The sequence below is a fragment of the Crinia signifera genome, chromosome 6, assembly GCF_055691185.1.
Source record: "Crinia signifera chromosome 6, ASM5569118v1, whole genome shotgun sequence".
NCBI classification, from domain to species: domain Eukaryota; kingdom Metazoa; phylum Chordata; class Amphibia; order Anura; family Myobatrachidae; genus Crinia; species Crinia signifera.
The window spans coordinates 19,463,324-19,486,575 of record NC_139222.1 but is presented as its reverse complement, the minus strand read 5'-3'; the positions used below and the strand labels follow the sequence as shown (position 1 = coordinate 19,486,575).

General features: G+C 47.1%; 3 protein-coding genes across 5 annotated transcripts in view; all 3 read left to right on the top strand.

Annotated features, from left to right (window-relative positions):
• LOC146010088 (uncharacterized) overlaps positions 1–23,252 on the top strand; it is a 340,453-nt gene that overhangs the window by 32,422 nt on the left and 284,779 nt on the right. The window lies entirely within an intron of this gene.
• Positions 1–23,252, top strand: part of LOC146010042 (uncharacterized) — a 224,068-nt gene that overhangs the window by 165,580 nt on the left and 35,236 nt on the right. The window lies entirely within an intron of this gene.
• The window catches only part of LOC146010107 (oocyte zinc finger protein XlCOF29-like), a 58,544-nt gene that overhangs the window by 32,435 nt on the left and 2,857 nt on the right, over positions 1–23,252 (top strand). For both annotated transcript variants that reach the window (XM_083151027.1, XM_083151028.1), the window contains exon 3: positions 22,737–22,928. In XM_083151027.1, the coding sequence (XP_083007153.1) occupies positions 22,737–22,928 (192 nt within the window). The remainder of the gene's footprint in view (positions 1–22,736; positions 22,929–23,252) is intronic.

Here is a 23,252-nt window from a genome sequence, read left to right as displayed (position 1 = left end):
GTCTTCTCACAGCTGCCTACAGAACTTTGATTGTTGCGCATAGGAAAAAACAGACTTTTGCTCCATATCTAGTCCTGGTCTTCTGTCATCTTCTATCTGGCGACTCCACCAGCTCCCCGCATCGGACTGTGAGAGGCGCAGAGATGTTTCATCTTCCGCGCCTCTCCACTGAATGATTCTATTGGCCGCTAGGCGGCCAATCAGGAGCTGAGAAAGTTGGCTCCTGATTGGCCGCCTAGCTGCTAATAGAATCTTTCTATGGAGAGGCGCGGAAGATGAAACATCTCTGCGCCTCTCACAATCCGATGCGGGGAGCTGCCGGAATCGCCGGCAGGTGACAGAAGATGACAGAAGACCAGGACTATGTCGGATCAAGACTACAGATCTTCACAGGAGGACCTGGGTGAGTTGGATTTCCTTCCATGTATTTCTTTGGACCCAGATGGACGCCGACAGACGCCGACGACTTGGACATCGACATGGATTTATTAAAGGATGTATTCAAGTTTTATTTTTATTGTGTGTCAGTGTGTGTTTATTTCACAATTTTTTTTACTGTGGAACTACAAGTGCCAGCGGGCCCTTTAATGCCCCAGCTTGCGGGGGAGGCTTGCTGGGACTCATAGTTCCACAGTTAAAACAATAGTTTTTAATTCTATTTTTTTACACTCAATCAGCCGAGTGGCCACCGCTCCAGGGCCACCAGGGACAGCACCAGGCTTCAGCCTGGCCAGGTAAGTCCTGGAGGGGGGGGACCCCTTTATTGGGGGGTCCCCACTCCCCCAGGGCCAATGGCCAGGCTGACTGGTCAGTAGGGTGATGTTTTGACCGCGGGAACTTATAAGTGTCCCCCGGCTGTGACATTACCCTGCTGGCTGGTTTGGCCTGGGGCTGGCTCTTAAAATACGGAGGACCCCTACTCATTTTGTCCCCCGTATTTTGGGAACCAGCCCCGGACCTGGAGCCTGGTTGTAAAAAAAAATCGGGGAACCCCTATTTGTTGGGTTCCCTGATTTTTCTATTACCGGCCCTGGCTCTGTCAGCCTGGTGCTGGTTTCAGCTGTGGGGGGACCCCACGCTGTTTAAAAAAAATAAAATAAAAAAAATAAAATTAAAAAAATGTAAAAAAATTTTTTACACTAAAGCCTGCACGGATCTGACTGATCTGTGCAGGCTAAAGCCAAATACCACAGGAAAATAAAGTGTATTTTTCTACCGTAATTGGCCGGCCGTTTCACGCCAATTAGCAGCCGTATTTTCAATACGGCTGTTTAGTAAATCAGGAACCACCATTCTTTTGAATGGTGATTCCTGTCGTATTCTAACGATGGTGTATGCATTCGTATTTGTAAATACAAATACGAATGTCCCATCAATATGAATACCACGGTGCATTTACATTGGGTATTGATACCACATTGTGTATTATCCTGCTAGTTGATTCACCCAAATACACTGCAGAGAGCAGGGTGGTATCACCCACCAGGGCCTTCCCAGGGTAGTTCCGGCCTGTCCATCCTGTTGTTAGTTAGTTAGTTATCCTTTTGAGCTCGGGCCGCCTCGGTGAAGACATTGTCCCTCATAAGACGTGACTGCAACGTAGTCTGGGCGGACCTAATTCGCCCTTACAGCTGGGGCGGTTAAAGGTGAAGTCTAGCGCCGCACTAACCACTCAATCACTCTTACCAAATGCGATGTTAGAAAATCCTTTTATTATAGATAACCCGGGCCGATCACGTGACCCGGAAGTAATTTAAATCCCTATGTTAATTTATTATATATTTTTCTTCCGCTTTATTCATAATTAATAAATTATTAAATCTGCACATCTTTCAACTATATGTCTGTCTCCTAGATCCTATGCATTATGGTTTTACACAGTGAATTTGTTAATTAGAATGTGATTGATTGTCCATCCCACAATGAAGTGCTTATTAACAGTGGTATATATACCACCAACCTACATACCCCCTGTCACCCTTGATAAAGCTACAGACAGTAGTGAAACGCGTCAGCTGTTTTCCACTCCAGGATTGTACCCTGAAATTGGAAATACAAATGGGACTCATTGTTATTCCATTCTCCCATACCACTCGGATGCCTTTCTGGTAGAAACCCCCAGGTGAGACTTTTTACCTCCAAAATCAACGCAAGAGGGAGTGATATCACTCAAGTGTCCATATTTGCTGACCTATGGTCTCTATAATCGATTGCAATACCACCTCTTCACAGATTCCTCCAGCGAACTCTAATACCATCACCGTATACTAGAGAGGACCTGTGTGGTACCAAGCAAGGCCCCTCACTTGGGCTGTTTGGAGTTACAACAATCTACCTCCACAGCTTCCTCCAACGGTTCAATTACAACTCCGTAATCATAGAGAGGAGCTGTGGTACTTCCCAATCCAAGCAGGAACAGGGATCCACGGTCAGTCCCTCTTTTGGTAAAATGCACTTACCTGAAATATTTATGTATATTCAATACTGCGAGTGAGATTGTCAACCCATTAATTTTATTCATAATTTCTATTTAATTATTTTTTTTATTTTTATTGTAATTTTTAAGTGTTCATATATAAACTTTATTAATACAATCACTGTGTAGTATTCATTCATTCATTGTAGACAAGCGCTGCTACTATTGTATATATTTTTGCTTGGTTTTCTTATAGGGATTGACTACCCCTATTTTTAGCAGCTGCTTCTTGGGGAACAACTCATACCAAGGCACCCTTATCTTTTTCCTCTAAGAATTAGATCCTTCTTTTCCCAGGGTATCAGACCACAGCTGGTTTGTCCTGACATTTCCACCACAGGACAGGGATCTCCCCACCTGCTGCCCTTCTCCTGGCTTGCAGCCGGTGGAGGTCACATGCGTACCTCTCTGTTACACTACGTGGTAGTGTAGCATTGTGTAACGTCAGGCCTCAGCAGCTATTCATAGGTGTATCAATGACTATTCGGTGGTTGGGCCTCTTACTTTCTAGGCTTTTTATTGTTCCCTCAGCCTGTTTGAAATTCGGTTTCTTCAGGTTAGTTGCCTCGTACATCTAGTGCCTGAATCTCGCAGCTATTACTCCCCCTATATAGGTTATAGTACTGCAGGAGGAATCTATAACAGGTCACTACTGATGGGAGGAACAAACCCATATGCTATACCGCAAATTACCAGGGTTACAGTAAGCCCATCTGATCACAGTGCACAGTGACCCCGGTGGCGGAGTAATCCCATTTGTTCACAGTGCACAGTGTCCCCGGTGGCAGAGTAAGCCCATCTGGTCACAGTGCACAGTGTCCCCGGTGGCAGAGTCAGCCCATCTGATCACAGTGCACAGTGACCCCGGTGGCAGAGTAATCCCATCTGATCACAGTGCACAGTGACCCCGGTGACAGAGTAAGCCCATCTGATCACAATGCACAGTGTCCCCGGTGGCAGAGTAAGCCCATCTGATCACAGTGCACAGTGACCTGGTGGCAGAGTAAGCCCATCTGATCACAGTGCAGAGTGACCCCGGTGGCAGAGTAAGCCCATCTGATCACAGTGCACAGTGCCCCCGGTGGCAGAGTAAGCCCATCTGGTCACAGTGCAGAGTGACCCCGGTGGCAGAGTAAGCCCATCTGATCACAGTGCACAGTGACCTGGTGGCAGAGTAAGCCCATCTGATCACAGTGCACAGTGACCTGGTGGCAGAGTAAGCCCATCTGATCACAGTGCATAGTGACCCAGGTGGCAGAGTAAGCCCATCTGATCACAGTGCATAGTGACCCAGGTGGTAGAGTAAGCCCATCTGATCACAGTGCACAGTGCCCCCGGTGGCAGAGTAAGCCCATCTGATCACAGTTTCTACAGAAAAAAAGTTTTCTTGCAGACCGCAAAATTGGAAATATACCAATTCACAATCTGCAAAAAAGCCCCAGCGCTCAAAATTTAAAGAGAATTAATATATTTAGAGATATCCAATAAGGGACAGCTGCTGCAAATCACACCTGTGGGTTTGCCTATACCCACAAAGGTATAATAGTACAAAGAGGAGAAAAGGTAGTTGGTATGTATTGCGCTGCTGAACCCAATTTATTGTATATATACTCTAAAATAGAGGGAATGACCAACGTGCAGTGAATGACACGGACACACTGCTTAAAAAAGTATAAATTTAATATATTATATCAAATAATACATAAAACATTAAGGGAAATAATCAGGAACACAAAAATTACATATATAAGGAAAATAAAAAACACATTAAATAATGACACTCTATTAAAAAATCTTTCATAGGATAAATATATCGGCTGGGTGGTTGTAGCCTGATAGATAGTAGTCCTTAAATGGGGCTAAAAATGGACGTTTGTTAAATTGGAGGCACTCCGCTGTTAGTAAGCCACATAAAGAATGATGAAATTTGTTAGATGGATTTTATGCGTCTCAGAAATGCTGTTGGTAGAAATGAATTAATATGAATAATGGAATAAATGTCCGATGAAAAGTTATTATTTGGTAGGATGAAAATGAATAAAGGTAACAGTCACTCTGGCGTGTAAGTGGCACGCACTATAGCAAGCAGATGGTTGGTTTTGCGTATAGCAAGCAGTAGGTATGCAGCAGTGATGGTATGCAGTGATTGGAAACAGGGGGTTAATGGTTTTATCTCACCCACAGATAGTGTTTGCCAAGTCTGATGGTTGCTCCGTTCACCGTAAGGAGGAAGATGTTAGGGGCCGGTAGTTGTCCTCTGTGGGACGCCAGATGCACTGGCGCCGGCGGGTGGTGTTGCTCTCCTGGAAGGACGGAGCGTCCTAATGTTCAGACGGCGATACTGCTGCTGACGATGATTGCGCTGTTCTTCCGTGTAGCGCTAAAAGGCTTTGTATACAGCGAGACAATAGGTGGCGGCGGGCGGCTCCAAACGTCTCAGTGGTATGACGTCAACGCGTTTCGTCTCCTACGTGGTAATGGAGACTTTTTCAAGACGGATACTAGTGCTTGTTCTGTATCCCTTTTATTTGGTCAGGCTGATTGGATCAATTATCCTATTTTCCACATAATATTAGTGAATATATAATAATATATAAATAGAGTGATTCATATAAGCATTTAGTCATTCTATAAATAATAATACTAAAAAGCAGTGTGTCCGATATTTAGATGCAAATAAATAAAAACGCTACATTGTAAGAACTGTTCTAATTGTTAACTAATAGGGGTCAGCTGTCACAGAGCTGTTTCACAGACATATCGTTACTCAGTTTAGAAGCAAAACCTAGAGTGTTAATTCATGTTCCATTCTATTGGTCAGTTGGTATAGAGAGAGCAAAAACAGAGAGAGATAATATCCAATGATAATATACAGTATTATCACGATGCACATCATTAATGCATATATATATATAGAAGAGACAATTTACAGAGCATACAGGTTCAGTTTATGAAATCATAATATTTATTAATCTATGCATTTTAAAGTTGCAGTAATCCGATATATAGGTTTTATATTTAGCTAGAGCTACAGCAAAGGTATGTTATCATTATATTAGATCTAAACTTTAGTATATTATTTATTTATTCATTTGTTTATTTATGATTTAGTTGAGAAACCATCAAGATAGAGAGTAAAGATAAAAGATAATAGATAAAAAATGAAAAATAAATGAAAAATAAACAATAAAAATAAATCAAATAAAAATAAAAATAAAAAATAATAATAAAGATGTATACATATGGAGAAAAGGAATGCATATATATATACACATATAAGCACATATATATATATATATAATGTGCATCAAGCCAGGAAATTTAGTTTTGAATTGATTCCAACTAGATCAGAAAAAGGGAGAGGGAAAGGGAGGGGGGAGCGAGAAAAAAAAAAAAAAAGGGGGGGGGGATACAATATATATATATATGATGAATTTTAGGTTTTTAGACAACCCTTATATCTACAGTACCTTAATTATGATTTTAATAAATCCACTTTTGTTGGGCAATATATTCTCCATATAAATATATTCTATAGTTTATAATAGCCCTTTCAAGAAATCCAAAAGAGTTTCAAGAGATTTGTTCATATAGCGAACAAAAAGGGGGATTACCTTATAATTTGGACACTGATCAGCCTGAGATATCCCGAGTGGAGAGAGGGGGGTCTGCAAACCCACACTGTCAATGAACAGTGTGGGTAGATCGCCCTCGCTCCACTCTGATTGGTAATCCCAGGATTTCAATGAAATAACCTTGTATATATAATTTGATTTATCTGGGTGAGTTATATATATACAAGGTTATTTCATTGAAATCCTGGGATTACCAATCAGAGTGGAGCGAGGGCGATCTACCCACACTGTTCATTGACAGTGTGGGTTTGCAGACCCCCCTCTCTCCACTCGGGATATCTCAGGCTGATCAGTGTCCAAATTATAAGGTAATCCCCCTTTTTGTTCGCTATATGAACAAATCTCTTGAAACTCTTTTGGATTTCTTGAAAGGGCTATTATAAACTATAGAATATATTTATATGGAGAATATATTGCCCAACAAAAGTGGATTTATTAAAATCATAATTAAGGTACTGTAGATATAAGGGTTGTCTAAAAACCTAAAATTCATCATATATATATTTTGTATCCCCCCCCCCCCCTTTTTTTTTTTTTTTTTTTTCTCGCTCCCCCCTCCCTTTCCCTCTCCCTTTTTCTGATCTAGTTGGAATCAATTCAAAACTAAATTTCCTGGCTTGATGCACATTATATATATATATGTGCTTATATGTGTATATATATATGCATTCCTTTTCTCCATATGTATACATCTTTATTATTATTTTTTATTTTTATTTTTATTTGATTTATTTTTATTGTTTATTTTTCATTTATTTTTCATTTTTTATCTATTATCTTTTATCTTTACTCTCTATCTTGATGGTTTCTCAACTAAATCATAAATAAACAAATGAATAAATAAATAATATACTAAAGTTTAGATCTAATATAATGATAACATACCTTTGCTGTAGCTCTAGCTAAATATAAAACCTATATATCGGATTACTGCAACTTTAAAATGCATAGATTAATAAATATTATGATTTCATAAACTGAACCTGTATGCTCTGTAAATTGTCTCTTCTATATATATATATGCATTAATGATGTGCATCGTGATAATACTGTATATTATCATTGGATATTATCTCTCTCTGTTTTTGCTCTCTCTATACCAACTGACCAATAGAATGGAACATGAATTAACACTCTAGGTTTTGCTTCTAAACTGAGTAACGATATGTCTGTGAAACAGCTCTGTGACAGCTGACCCCTATTAGTTAACAATTAGAACAGTTCTTACAATGTAGCGTTTTTATTTATTTGCATCTAAATATCGGACACACTGCTTTTTAGTATTATTATTTATAGAATGACTAAATGCTTATATGAATCACTCTATTTATATATTATTATATATTCACTAATATTATGTGGAAAATAGGATAATTGATCCAATCAGCCTGACCAAATAAAAGGGATACAGAACAAGCACTAGTATCCGTCTTGAAAAAGTCTCCATTACCACGTAGGAGACGAAACGCGTTGACGTCATACCACTGAGACGTTTGGAGCCGCCCGCCGCCACCTATTGTCTCGCTGTATACACAGCCTTTTAGCGCTACACGGAAGAACAGCGCAATCATCGTCAGCAGCAGTATCGCCGTCTGAACATTAGGACGCTCCGTCCTTCCAGGAGAGCAACACCACCCGCCGGCGCCAGTGCATCTGGCGTCCCACAGAGGACAACTACCGGCCCCTAACATCTTCCTCCTTACGGTGAACGGAGCAACCATCAGACTTGGCAAACACTATCTGTGGGTGAGATAAAACCATTAACCCCCTGTTTCCAATCACTGCATACCATCACTGCTGCATACCTACTGCTTGCTATACGCAAAACCAACCATCTGCTTGCTATAGTGCGTGCCACTTACACGCCAGAGTGACTGTTACCTTTATTCATTTTCATCCTACCAAATAATAACTTTTCATCGGACATTTATTCCATTATTCATATTAATTCATTTCTACCAACAGCATTTCTGAGACGCATAAAATCCATCTAACAAATTTCATCATTCTTTATGTGGCTTACTAACAGCGGAGTGCCTCCAATTTAACAAACGTCCATTTTTAGCCCCATTTAAGGACTACTATCTATCAGGCTACAACCACCCAGCCGATATATTTATCCTATGAAAGATTTTTTAATAGAGTGTCATTATTTAATGTGTTTTTTATTTTCCTTATATATGTAATTTTTGTGTTCCTGATTATTTCCCTTAATGTTTTATGTATTATTTGATATAATATATTAAATTTATACTTTTTTAAGCAGTGTGTCCGTGTCATTCACTGCACGTTGGTCATTCCCTCTATTTTAGAGTATATATACAATAAATTGGGTTCAGCAGCGCAATACATACCAACTACCTTTTCCCATCTGATCACAGTGCACAGTGACCCCGGTGGCAGAGTAAGCCCATCTGATCACAGTGCACAGTGACCCCGGTGGCAGAGTAAGCCCATCTGATCACAGTGCACAGTGACCCCGGTGGCAGAGTAAGCCCATCTGATCACAGTGCACAGTGACCCCGGTGGCAGAGTAAGCCCATCCGATCACAATGCACAGTGTCCCCGGTGGCAGAGTAAGCCCATCCGATCACAGTGCACAGTGACCCGGTGGCAGAGTAAGCCCATCCGATCACAATGCACAGTGACCCCGGTGGCAGAGTAAGCCCATCTGATCACAGTGCGCAGTGACCCCGGTGGCAGAGTAAGCCCATCTGATCACAGTGCACAGTGACCCGGTGGCAGAGTAAGCCCATCTGATCACAGTGCACAGTGACCCGGTGGCAGAGTAAGCCCATCTGATCACAGTGCACAGTGACCCTGGTGGCAGAGTAAGCCCATCCGATCACAATGCACATTGATCCCGGTGGCAGAGTAAGCCCATCTGATCACAATGCACAGTGTCCCCGGTGGCAGAGTAAGCCCATCTGATCACAGTGCACAGTGACCCGGTGGCAGAGTAAGCCCATCTGATCACAGTGCACAGTGCCCCCGGTGGCAGAGTAAGCCCATCTGGTCACAGTGCAGAGTGACCCCGGTGGCAGAGTAATCCCATCTGGTCACAGTGCAGAGTGACCCCGGTGGCAGAGTAATCCCATCTGATCACAGTGCGCAGTGACCCCGGTGGCAGAGTAAGCCCATCTGATCACAGTGCGCAGTGACCCCGGTGGCAGAGTAAGCCCATCTGATCACAATGCACAGTGTCCCCGGTGGCAGAGTAAGCCCATCTGATCACAGTGCACAGTGACCCGGTGGCAGAGTAAGCCCATCTGATCACAGTGCACAGTGCCCCCGGTGGCAGAGTAAGCCCATCTGATCACAGTGCACAGTGCCCCCGGTGGCAGAGTAAGCCCATCTGATCACAGTGCACAGTGCCCCCGGTGGCAGAGTAAGCCCATCTGATCACAGTGCACAGTGACCCGGTGGCAGAGTAAGCCCATCTGATCACAGTGCACAGTGCCCCCGGTGGCAGAGTAAGCCCATCTGATCACAGTGCACAGTGACCCCAGTGGCAGAGTAAGCCCATCTGATCACAGTGCACAGTGACCCCGGTGGCAGAGTAAGCCCATCTGATCACAATGCACAGTGTCCCCGGTGGCAGAGTAAGCCCATCTGATCACAGTGACCCCGGTGGCAGAGTAATCCCATCTGGTCACAGTGCAGAGTGACCCCGGTGGCAGAGTAATCCCATCTGATCACAGTGCGCAGTGACCCCGGTGGCAGAGTAAGCCCATCTGATCACCATAGGCGTGCGCAGCCCATTTTCTTAGGGGGTGCACCATTGGAGGGGCGTGTCCATCACGCCTACTGGGCGTGTCCATCACCGCCTACTGGGCGTGTCCATCACCGCCTACTGGGCATCAATGCAAAGTACTGTAAATAGAAGTTGACTTATTTATGAATCAACAGCCCCCCCCCCCCCCCCCACACACACACATACTAGTAACAGGGACAGTGTGTGCCGAAAGCACTGCAAAAATGTATACTGTAATGCCCATTACACATAATGCCACGTGCCATGTACAAAAATGTCCATTACACATAATGCCACACACCATAATGCCCATCACATATAATACCACACACAGTAATGCTCATTACACATTATGCCACCCAACATAATGCCCATTATACATAATGCCACACACAGTAATGCCCATTCCACATAATTGGACACACCATAATGCCCATTACACACTATACGAGGGCTTAACAAATTTTTCTTAAATAGGGTCAACAGGGACAGTGCACGGCGAAGCCGCTCGCCAAAAATTGACACTGTAATTCCTATTACATATCACATACCCAGTACTTAGTATACTAAATGCCATAATGCCCAATACATGTTATGTCACACACTGTAATGTCCAATACACGTTATACTAAACACTGTAATGCCAATTACAGGACACACACTGTAATGCCCATGACAAATTTCGCACACACCATAATGTCCATTACGCCACACACCGTGATGAGCATTAACCGTTGTACCTCACACTGTGATGCCCATTACACCTCACACCATGATGCCCATTACGCCTCACACCATGATGCCCATTACGCCTCACACCATGATGCCCATTACACATTGTGCTTCATATCGTGATGCCCATTACACATTGCGCTTCATACCCTGATGCCCATTACACATTGCGCTTCATACCATGATGCCAATTACACTGCACACCATGATGCCCATTACGCCACACACCCTGATGCCAATTACACAATACGCCGCACACTGTGATGCCCATTACAGCCCGCACTGTGATGGTAATTATTTACACAATACTCCCCATACCATAATGCTGCCCATTACACCCCACACCATGATGCCCATTACACTCACATATGCCTCCATAGTGCCAGACACTGATACTGTATGCCCCCACAGTGCCAGATATGCCCCCACAGTGCCAGACATATACCCCAGTGCCATATATGCCCCCCGGCCCACAGTGCCAAAATATCCCAGAGTTTTCATGCTCCTTGCCATGGGAGGGGGGGGGGTTACTTGCTCATTGTCCAGGAGGAGTTGCATGCTCGTTGCCCAGGGGGATTATTTGCACTTTAGCCAGGGGTATATGCATTCTCATTGACCGGGGGAAGTTACATGCTCATTGCCTAGGGAAAGTTTGTTGCTTGTTGCTCAGGGAGAGTTACATGCACTTTGTCCAGGTGGCAATGGCGTAACTATGCATTTTGCTCCCCCCTGCAAAAAATGACATTTGATAACACGAGCAGGGATGCTAATCTAGACAGTTTGGCCCCCATGCCCCATAGATATTTTAAAAATAAAGAGTTTGCACCCCCATCCCTGCACAAGCGACACTGCCGCCGCTACCCTGCACCCCACACTATACTACTGAAGCTACCCTGCGCACACTACCCTACATCCCCTCCCTGCACATTACATGAACATGTCACTCCCCTCTCTTTACTCCATATGTCACTCCCTAGCAAACATCACATACCTGTACTATGCTGGTGTGGTTGGCTGTAGTGCTGCAGCTGCTCCCCTGCCCATGCCTGCTGGCTCCTCCAGTGCACACAGTCACGTGTGCACCATGCTCAGCAGAGCATAGAAATGCCTGCTGGGCTTCTGTTACGAGGGAAGGAGGGGGAGGGGGGGGGGGTAGAGGAGTTGAGGGGGGAGGAGGGCAGTTGAGAGGAGGGCAGAGGAGAGGGGAGGAGGGCAGTTGAGAAGGGAGGGGGAGGAGGGCAGTTGAGAGGGGAGGGGGAGGAGGGCAGTTGAGAGGGGAGGGGGAGGAGGGCAGTTGAGAAGGGAGGGGGAGGAGGGCAGTTGAGAGGGGAGGGGGAGGAGGGCAGTTGAGAGGGGAGGGGGAGGAGGGCAGTTGAGAGGGGAGGGGGAGGAGGGGAAGGCAGTTGAGAGGGGAGGGGGAGGAGGGGAAGGCAGTTGAGAGGGGAGGGGGGGCGCTCTAGATTGCGTGCAGTGTCTTCACTTACTGTACACGAGGGAGGGAATAGAGTGAGGAGGAGGGCAATGCTGCTGCTTGTCTTTCATTGACAGGACGAGTGAGGAGAAGGAAGGGCCCTGCCGGCACCGCTACTGGTCACAGAGTGTGACAGGCGCAGGATGCGGCAGCCGGCAGTCTCTGCACAGCACAGCTGTCCTATCTCTGCAGCAGCTCCTCGCAGACTTCGACAGCGCTGGCCTGCGGGCTCACAGCCAGGGAGTGCACCTGCTCATTCCCAGCGGTGCGCGCTTCCGGGAAGCGCTGGGTGCCCTGTGCTCCCCTTCAGACGCTAGAGGTGCAGGAGCACCTCTAGCATCTGCCCCAATAAGGCAGTGGCCATCTTTGGAGGGGCGCAGGGTCTCTGTGTATGCGGACAGACTCTGAGCCCCTGAGGCGCCGCAATCCTCCTGTCAGTTTTAAACTTTTTTCATTTAAATGTAGAGAGAGCTCTGCACTTGGGTGTCACCCCAGAGACTGGTGACACCCGGTGCGGCCCGCACCCCCCGCACCTGCTTAGTGACGCCACTGGCAGGGGTAAGCAGACTTTAAAAAAAAAGAATAAGGACGTAAATGTCAGCAATCGTGCGGGGGTGATTAGGAGGTGCCTGTGCACCCCTGGCACCCCCCGTGCGCACGCCTATGCTGATCACAGTGCGCAGTGACCCCGGTGGCAGAGTAAGCCCATCTGATCACAGTGCACAGTGACCCTGGTGACAGAGTAAGTCCATCTGATCACAGTGCACAGTGACCCCGGTGGCAGAGTAAGCCCATCTGATCACAGTGCACAGTGACCCCGGTGGTAGAGTAAGCCCATCTGATCGGAAGCGGTACATCTGTCAGAATGAACTTAGGTCTACAGTCATTAGGTCGACCCCACTAGGTCGACTGGCAGGAAGGTCGACCTGACTTAAGGTCGACATGGGCCAAGGTCGACATGACTTAAGGTCGAATTTGCATAAAGGTCGACATGAGGAAGGTCGACTGGTCATAAGGTCGACATGGGTTTTTCACTGTTTTTTTATCCGAATGTCGACATAGTCGACATGGACACAGTTGGCAATGAGAATCGGACCCTCGCATCGCTCGCTGCACTCGCAATGCTTCGGGCACGGTGCCTCGCTGCGCTCGGCACACTATTTTATTCTCCCACCACGCCCTAGTGGATGGTAGGGCATGAAATACCGCCTGTCGGCACATGTCGGCTCAAAAAACAGTGAAAAACCCATGTCGACCTTATGACCAGTTGACCTTCCTCATGTCGACCTTTATGCAAATTCGACCTTAAGTCATGTCGACCTTGGCCCATGTCGACCTTAAGTCAGGTCGACCTTCCTGCCAGTCGACCTAGTGGGGGTCGACCTAATGACTGTAGACCTAAGTTCATTCTAATAGATGACCGCTTCCCTTCTGATCACAGTGCACAGTGCCCCCGGTGGCAGAGTAAGCCCATCTGATCACAGTGCACAGTGACCCCGGTGACAGAGTAAGCCCATCTGATCACAGTGCAGAGTGCCCCCTGGTGGCAGAGTAAGCCCATCTGATCACAGTGCACAGTGACCCCGGTGGCAGAGTAACCCCATCTGGTCACAGTGCAGAGTGACCCCGGTGGCAGAGTAAGCCCATCTGGTCACAGTGCAGAGTGATCCCGGTGGCAGAGTAACCCCATCTGATCACAGTGCACAGTGACCCCGGTGGCAGAGTAAGCCCATCTGGTCACAGTGCAGAGTGATCCCGGTGGCAGAGTAACCCCATCTGATCACAGTGCACAGTGACCCCGGTGGCAGAGTAAGCCCATCTGATCACAGTGCACAGTGTCCCCGGTGGCAGAGTAAGCCCATCTGATCACAGTGCACAGTGCCCCCGGTGGCAGAGTAACCCCATCTGGTCACAGTGCAGAGTGATCCCGGTGGCAGAGTAACCCCATCTGATCACAGTGCACAGTGTCCACGGTGGCAGAGTAAGCCCATCTGATCACAGTGCACAGTGTCCCCGGTGGCAGAGTAAGCCCATCTGATCACAGTGCACAGTGCCCCCGGTGGCAGAGTAAGCCCAGCAGCATATATATGGTTGCTATCCATATATGGTTGCTATGATAAATGACATGAACGCCATATGACCATTGTAATATATTCATACTTTTCATTATACAAATGTCATGATTCAAAAGACATAGGGCGGTATTCAATGAGCCAGAATCGCTGGTCACAGTGATCCAGATTTAACATTCGCCTGCCAATCGCCGGTTTTTAGCTGTGAATCGCCATGCATGGGGATTCGTGGGGAGTCGCCAAGTCACCCTATTCAACGTGGCTGAGAATCGCCGGCCCTAACGGCGATTCTCAGCCATCCCGGCGTTTCCCTATACAGCCGCATTAATGTAGTCAGTTGTTTAAAAAAATGCAGAGAAATGCAAGAAAAAAGCAAATTACCCTGGACAAACGCTTCCCATACAGCATACGGCAAACGCTGGGTAATCTGCTCAAAGGGCAAACGAAGGAGTGAGGTGGGGAGGAGAATCATGGGTAAGTGAGGTGCACCATGGGTAAGAACAGTGCTTTGTGGGAGAAAAAAAAAATACCTGAAAAAATTAAATATATATTTGTATAGCACTTCTACGACCATGACATCACACAAGGGCAGCAAATAATAATACATTAGACTTGCATAGTTAAATGGAACACTTAAAACCAATTATTTCACATGTTCCTATAAAAGTTCACCAGAAAAAGATGACGAGGGACACTCGGTAAGGAACGGCGATATGAAAGAAGAAAAAGGAATCGCCAACTTCTCATTGAATACACTTTTGGCGATTCCCCTCAACTACCGTCGATTCCCCATGTTAAATCCTATAGTCAAAAAACGGCGATTTGCAGAGAATTACATTTGGCGATTGCTGCTTCATTCACCGGTCGTCATCGGCGATTTCAGCTCATTGAATACGGTGATTCGCATTTGGGGCTCCAAAAATCACCGTCAGACACGATAAAAACACAGAATCGCCATAAAACTTGGCGATTCTGGCTCATTGAATACCGCCCATAATGTATGTCCCTGTAATATGTCATTGCTATGGAATGCCTCAATAAACAATTTTAAAAGGAAGAAGTAGAATCTGATATTATTAAATTTACCACACACAAAAACCATACACCACACACACACACACACCCCACACACAGACAACCCTGCCTTGTGATTGGTGGCCTGGCCACCACCCATTCGCAGCGTGTGACGCACGCACTGGCTGTGAATGGATATTGTACATAAACACCCATCCGCAGGCTGCGGGGGGGGGAACACCCACATCATTCAATGGTCGCCAACCATCAAATTATGTGGTGAGTGCAGGCATAAGAAAAGTCACTCTCAGATCACTCAGTTATGCGTGCTCATTCGGGAGATACTGGGCGGGCAGCTGACATCCGGTGCTGTCAGCAGCCCACCCCCGGCGCCCACCTCACCGGGCAGTTTCCATGGGAACACCCAGCATTTTCCTTGGTCGGAAGATGTGGGAGGTTCCCACTGACATGCGAATGGATGATTATGTAAAACAGCTGTGCGAACGTAAAAAGGGGACAAAAGAAATGTTATAATAATGCCCATCTCCTGCTAGCGCCAAATTATACACTGCCCGGGCTGATGGCGGGGTATAGGGGATAGTGGGGTGTTGCCAGCAATGTGAGAGATGGGTGGGAATTGGAGGAGGGGGGGGGGGGGGCAGTGGAACGATGCTGCTGGGTGTGAAACGGTGGTTCAGTGGGACCCTTGACACCAGGCTGCCATGACGACCAGAATCTTCTTCCTGGCGACCAAAATTGTTGTTTTTTTTTGGGAGGGGGGGGGGGGGGGGTTGCTTTTGCGGAGGAAGCAGAATCTGGCCATGGCCGGGTGCATGGCAGTGCAGGTCCGCCGTGGCTATTTCAAAGCTCGAGCAGCCTGGCCTCCCACGCACACAGCAGCATCTCTGGCTCTTCCTCCGGCTGGAAGGGCGCCATGTACCGAGCTGCCGCCACCACTAACCCCATGCCGTTCTCAGAGCTCAGCCTCCCCCGAACACAGCAGCAGCAGCTCTGGGTACGAGGCCACCATGTAACTGGCCACCGCCGCTGCCAATAACACCCAGCTGCTGTCAGTAGGGAGAATGGCATAGTAACAAGCATTTACCCCTGGCAGACCATGGTAACCCCCATAGCAACAAGCATTTACCCCTGGCAGACCATGGTAACCCCATAGCAACAAGCATTTAACCCTGGCAGAGAATATTAACCCCTGGCAGAGCATGTTAACCCCATTGGCAATGAGCATGTTATCCCCTGGCATCAAGCATGAAACCCATAGAAACGAGCATGTATGTAAGCGGAACTTATGTTGCATAACATGTAATTACGGAATGTGGTACCATATGTAATGAGCATGATGATGTTTGGTATAATGTGTAATGGACATTACGGCGTGTGGTATATGTAATGGGCGTTATGGAGTGTGTACATTTTTTGGAGCACACCTTCAGCGCACACTGTCCCTGTGAGAGCCAGGAGGCATACCAGCTTGCAGAAACTACAAGTCCCAGCATGCACACCAGTGTACAAGAACTACAAGTCCCAGCATGCACACCAGTGTACAATAACTGCAAGTCCCAGCATGCACACCAGTCTCTGCCTTGCAGCACCACAGCTAGTGCTGGGAGGACTCAGCTGCCTCTCCCTGGTCCCAGTGATAGCACACACCTGGTATTATACTGCAGCCTGTGTGAGTAGAACAGCAGCTCCCCTGTAAGTGCCCTTATGGCTCACACCCAGCAATCACTACTATGCTGTTACTAGCAGTATAATACCTGGGGTCACCTGGTGCCAGCTGCAGCACTCTCCCTCCTGCCTGCCATGCACACCACCAGGAAGGGACGTTTCCCTGGTAACACAGCTCCTCCCACTCTGCCCCACAGGAAATACACTTTGGCTACAGCCGCGGGGGATTCTGGGAGCAGAGTACAAACCACAACAAAATGGCCGCCACTGTACGAGGACACTGGCTGGGGCATCACTGCCGGACTGCTAGAAGCGGTAATTGCCCTGGGAGAATGCATATAGTTATGTGTTGTGAGGTCACCGGTAGCTCTTAGATTCCATGCTGTATATATAACTATTAAGGCTTTATAACAATTGTCCCCTGTGTGAGGGAGCGGCGGCCATTTTCCCGAAGGCCAATCCCGCGTTCATTGTGCTGCAGCATCTCGGCTCCCTGCTGATCTTACCTGAGGCCTCTCACTTCCAGCAGCCACCCACGGTGATTAAGTTACGGGGGACCGAGAGAAGACATTGCTGTATCTGGCAGCAGGTGATGGTATTGTGCTGCCCTGGTGTTGTTATACAGGAGGAGCAGCCTGTGGTGTTCTGTTATACAGGGAGAGCAGCCTGTGGTGTTCTGTTATACAGGGAGAGCAGCCTGTGGTGTCCTGTTATACAGGGCTAGCAGTCTGTGGTGTCCTGTTATACAGGGGGAGCAGCCTGTGGTGTCCTGTTATACAGGAGGAGCAGCCTGTGGTGTCCTGTTATACAGGGAGAGCAGCCTGTGGTGTTCTGTTATACAGGGAGAGCAGCCTGTGGTGTTCTGTTATACAGGGAGAGCAGCCTGTGATGTTCTGTTATACAGGGGGAGCAGCCTGTGGCGTCCTGTTATACAGGAGGAGCAGACTGTGGTGTCCTGTTATACAGGAGGAGCAGCCTGTGGTGTCCTGTTATACAGGAGGAGCAGCCTGTGGTGTCCTGTTATACAGGAGGAGCAGCCTGTGGTGTCCTGTTATACAGGAGGAGCAGCCTGTGGTGTCCTGTTATACAGGGAGAGCAGCCTGTGGTGTTCTGTTATACAGGGAGAGCAGCCTGTGGTGTTCTGTTAAACAGGGGGAGCAGCCTGTGGTGTCCTGTTATACAGGGGGAGCAGACTGTGGTGTCCTGTTATACAGGGGGAGCAGCCTGCGGTCAGTGGCGTAACTATAAATGTTGCTCCCCCTGCCAAAAAGTTTGTGATTCCCCCCCCCCCCCCCCCCCCCCCCCCCCCCCCGGCTCCTCTCCAGCATGTTGTGATGACGTCACACACGCATAACGGAGAAGCTGAAGCACAATAGAGGAAGAGAAACCAGCAGACGCTGCTGATTCCCTTGGCTCCGACGCATCCCAGGCCGCCCGCCCATCCTGTACACAGTAGACAATAGCCGGCTCTGTGTACAGTCAATTGAATCAGTGGGGGGATTTGTCGTCTCTGCCACGGCTGACTCTCCTCCGATGCTCAGCAAGTGGGCAGTGGCTGGCAGCAGCATGTCAGTGCGTCCAGGGTTGAGATTACCTGAAGGATAAAAAAGGGGCAGACTAGATGGGCCAAATGGTTCTCATCTGCCATCAAATTCTATGTTTCTGGCGCCCACATAGAACCCACTGTGGGCTGCCTTACAGTAGGGATGGCCATCGACTATCGATGTTCCCAAAACATCGATGGTTGGGACCTAGTGCTCGATGTTTTGGTCATCGATAGTGGATGGTCGAATAGTTTTATGCCATTGATGGATGGCTTCTGATGCTAAAAGTTGGGGGCGCATGCACACCGCGTGTGCAGCGTCATTGCGTCCAGTGTCGCTGCGGGCGTCCCGCCCTGCCGGCAGGTGCGCGCACGCGCAAAAGAAACTTAAACTGGATTGATGGCTAAAGTTTCTTCTGCGTATGCGTGCGGATCCCGGCCAGGCAGGCTGCCCGCAGCGACCCTTCCCATTGCTCTGCGCATGCACGATGGCAGGAACCATCGATGGTGTGAGGTAGAATGGTTTCTAGCCATTGATGGGAACCATCGATGGGGGATGTGTCGATGGCCATCCCTACCTTACAGTAGTTATGCCACTGCCTGCGGTGTCCTCCTTTTACACAGGAGGAGCGGCCTTCGGTGTCCTCCTGTCACACAGGGGGTGCGGCCTGCGCTGTCCTCCTGTCACACAGGGGGTGCGGCCTGCGCTGTCCTCCTGTCACACAGGGGGAGCGGCCTGCGCTGTCCTCCTGTCACACAGGGGGAGCGGCCTGCGCTGTCCTCCTGTCACACAGGGGGAGCGGCCTGCGCTGTCCTCCTGTCACACAGGGGGAGCGCCCTGCATCATCCTTTTTATATGTGTGTGTGTGTGGGGGGGGGGTTATGGCGGCCTGCGGCATCCTGTTGTAAATGTTATAAATGGGGAGTAGTATCTTGTGTTCTTTATACAGAGGGAGCAACATGTGGTGGCTTGTTACAAATTTTATACAGGGGGAGCAGCCTCTGGTGTCCTGTTACAAATGCTATACAGGGGGAGCAGCCTCAAGTGGTTTTGTTCTACAGTTAAGCAGCCTCTGCTTTATTTTTGTATTGACATTATTATTAATTATTACCAGGGTTACTAGTCTCTGATATCACATTAGTTTTATTATCATCATACAGATTGAGCAGCCTTTGGTGTCCTTTTACATTTCTTTAGAGACAACCATTCACTACAGTGGACATAGTGGTCTTATTTCCTATAACACTTGTACTATAATGTCCTCTGTATGAGATATATATATATATATATATATATATATATATATATATATATATATATATATATATATATAATATATATATATATATATATATAAGCATTAGAGGATGCTGTTGGGGCCCCTGTGTGGATTTCTCTTAACTCTTTTGAGTGATAAGTGAATTTGTCAGAGTAGGTGTGGAAATAACCAAGCAAATATTTTTATTCATCGTAATGTGTATTTTATATAGGAAATATAATTCTTTATTTACACATTTTTTACTTGAAATTATATATTAAATGTGAGCGACAGTGGCATTTTTAGTGGACATTTTGAACATCACTCACACAGATGTCGGCACCAAGGGGTTAAGATCCCACAAATGGTGCGATTCACCCCATTCTTATTTTGCCTTGCGATGGGCACTCCAGTGTCATCCATATTACATGACAAAGTTGTATGTGCAGTCAGGTATTATTGTACTACATCAGGTCTAGTTCATATCGCACCCTGTGAAAGGAATCGCATGTGATATGTACATTACATATTTATATTACATAGTGTAGTCTAGTCCAAATCTTATGTAGTTCAAATAGCACAGTGTATAAAGTTCCAATAGCATAGCATAGCACACATTGTATAGCTCAAATCTCACCGTGTGTGGGCACCATTACTTACCATATAAATGTTAGATGTGAACTGTGTGGTGTTTATTGTAACTATTATATTTATTCCAGGACAACGGAGCGGTGAGGATGAGACATGTCACTGATTCCCCGAGGATAAACAAGGACGAGAGTTACATGACTGAGAGGATACTAAATCTCACCCTGGAGATCATCTACCTGCTGACTGGGGAGGTGAGGGGATCTTGGAGTGTCACTGTGACATCACTTATATCTATAGTAATAATACAGGGACGTGACTGGGGAGGTGAGGGGATCTGGGAGTGTCACTGTGACATCACTATATCTATAGTAATAATACAGGGACATGACTGGGGAGGTGAGGGGATCTGGGAGTGTCACTGTGACATCACTTATATCTGTAGTAATAATACAGGGACGTGACTGGGGAGGTGAGGGGAACTGGGAGCTGTACTGTGACATCGCTTATATCTTTAGTAATAATACAGGGACGTGACTGGAGAGGTGAGGGGATCTGGGAGCGTCACTGTGACGTCACGTATATCTATAGTAATAATACAGGGACGTGACTGGAGAGGTGAGGGGATCTGGGAGTGTCACAGTGACATCACTTATATCTATAGTAATAATACAGGGACATGACTGGGGAGGTGAGGGGAACTGGGAGCTGTACTGTGACATCACTTATATCTATAGTAATACAGGGACGTGACTGGAGAGGTGAGGGGATCTGGGAGCGTCACTGTGACGTCACTTATATCTATAGTAATAATACAGGGACGTGACTGGGGAGGTGAGGGGATCTGTGAGCGTCACTGTGACATCACTTATATCTATAGTAATAATACAGGGACGTGACTGGGGAGGTGAGGGGATCTGGGAGCGTCACTGTGACGTCACTTATATCTATAGTAATAATACAGGGACGTGACTGGGGAGGTGAGGGGATCTGGGAGCGTCACTGTGACGTCAATTATATCTATAGTAATAATACAGGGACGTGACTGGGGAGGTGAGGGGATCTGGGAGCGTCGCTGTGACATCACCTATATCTATAGTAATAACACAGGGACGTGACTGGGGGAGGTGAGGGGATCTGGGAGCGTCGCTGTGACATCACTTATATCTATAGTAATAATACAGGGAGGTGAGGGGATCTGGGAGCGTCACTGTGACATCACTTATATCTATAGTAATAATACTGGCATGTGACTGGGGAGGTGAGGGGATCTGGGAGCGTCACTGTGACGTCAATTATATCTATAGTAATAATACAGGGACGTGACAGGGGAGGTGAGGGGATCTGGGAGCGTCACTGTGACGTCAATTATATCTATAGTAATAATACAGGGACGTGACTGGGGAGGTGAGGGGATCTGGGAGCGTCGCTGTGACATCACCTATATCTATAGTAATAATACAGGGACGTGACTGGGGAGGTGAGGGGATCTGGGAGCGTCGCTGTGACATCACTTATATCTATAGTAATAATACAGGGAGGTGAGGGGATCTGGGAGCGTCACTGTGACATCACTTATATCTATAGTAATAATACAGGGACGTGACTGGGGAGGTGAGGGGATCTTGGAGTGTCACTGTGACATCACTTATATCTATAGTAATAATACTGGGATGTGACTGGGGAGGTGAGGGGATCTGGGAGCGTCACTGTGACGTCAATTATATCTATAGTAATAATACAGGGACGTGACTGGGGAGGTGAGGGGATCTGGGAGCGTTGCTGTGACATCACCTATATCTATAGTAATAATACAGGGACGTGACTGGGGAGGTGAGGGGATCTGGGAGCGTCACTGTGACATCACTTATATCTATAGTAATAATACAGGGAGGTGAGGGGATCTGGGAGCGTCACTGTGACATCACTTATATTTATAGTAATAATACAGGGACGTGACTGGGGAGGTGAGGGGATCTGGGAGCGTCACTGTGACATCACTTATATCTATAGTAATAATACAGGGACGTGACTGGGGAGGTGAGGGGATCTGGGAGTGTCACTGTGACATCACTTATATCTATAGTAATAATACAGGGATGTGACTGGGGAGGTGAGGGGATCTTGGAGTGTCACTGTGACATCACTTATATCTATAGTAATAATACTGGGATGTGACTGGGGAGGTGAGGGGATCTGGGAGCGTCACTGTGACATCACTTATATCTATAGTAATAATACAGGGACGTGACTGGGGAGGTGAGGGGATCTGGGGGTGTCACTGTGACATCACTTATATCTATAGTAATAATACAGGGACGTGACTGGGGAGGTGAGGGGATCTGCGAGCGTCGCTTTGACATCACTTATATCTATAGTAATAATACAGGGACGTGACTGGGGAGGTGAGGGGATCTGGGAGTGTCACTGTGACATCACTTACAGTAATACCAGAGGGTCATTACTGGGAGTGTATGCAGTGATAGTATATTTTTCTAATACACAGGGTTACACTTTCGTGAAAAAGACATCCGGTGAGCATGAAACATCCAGTAGCTGTCCCTGTGTGTCAGGAGGACTGAGCAGGACCCAGAGGCCTATAACTGTGCCCCCACCTCACTCACTGATACATGGGAGAGACAAAGAGCAGAAGATCCTGGAACTCACCAACAAGATTATTCAGCTGCTGACCGGAGAGGTGACTGCTGGGAATGGGGCATTATACAGTAACACCGGGGGATGTGACCGGAGAGGTGGCTGCTGGGAATGGGACATTATACAGTAACACCGGGGGATGTGACCGGAGAGGTGGCTGCTGGGAATGGGACATTATACAGTAGCTTCGGGGGATGTGACTGTAGAGGTGACTGCTGGGAATGGGACATTATACAGTAACACCGGGGGATGTGACCAAAGAGGTGGCTGCTGGGAATGGGACATTATACAGTAGCTCCGGGGGATGTGACCGTAGAGGTTGCTGCTGGGAATGGGACGTTATACAGTAGCTCCGGGGGATGTGACC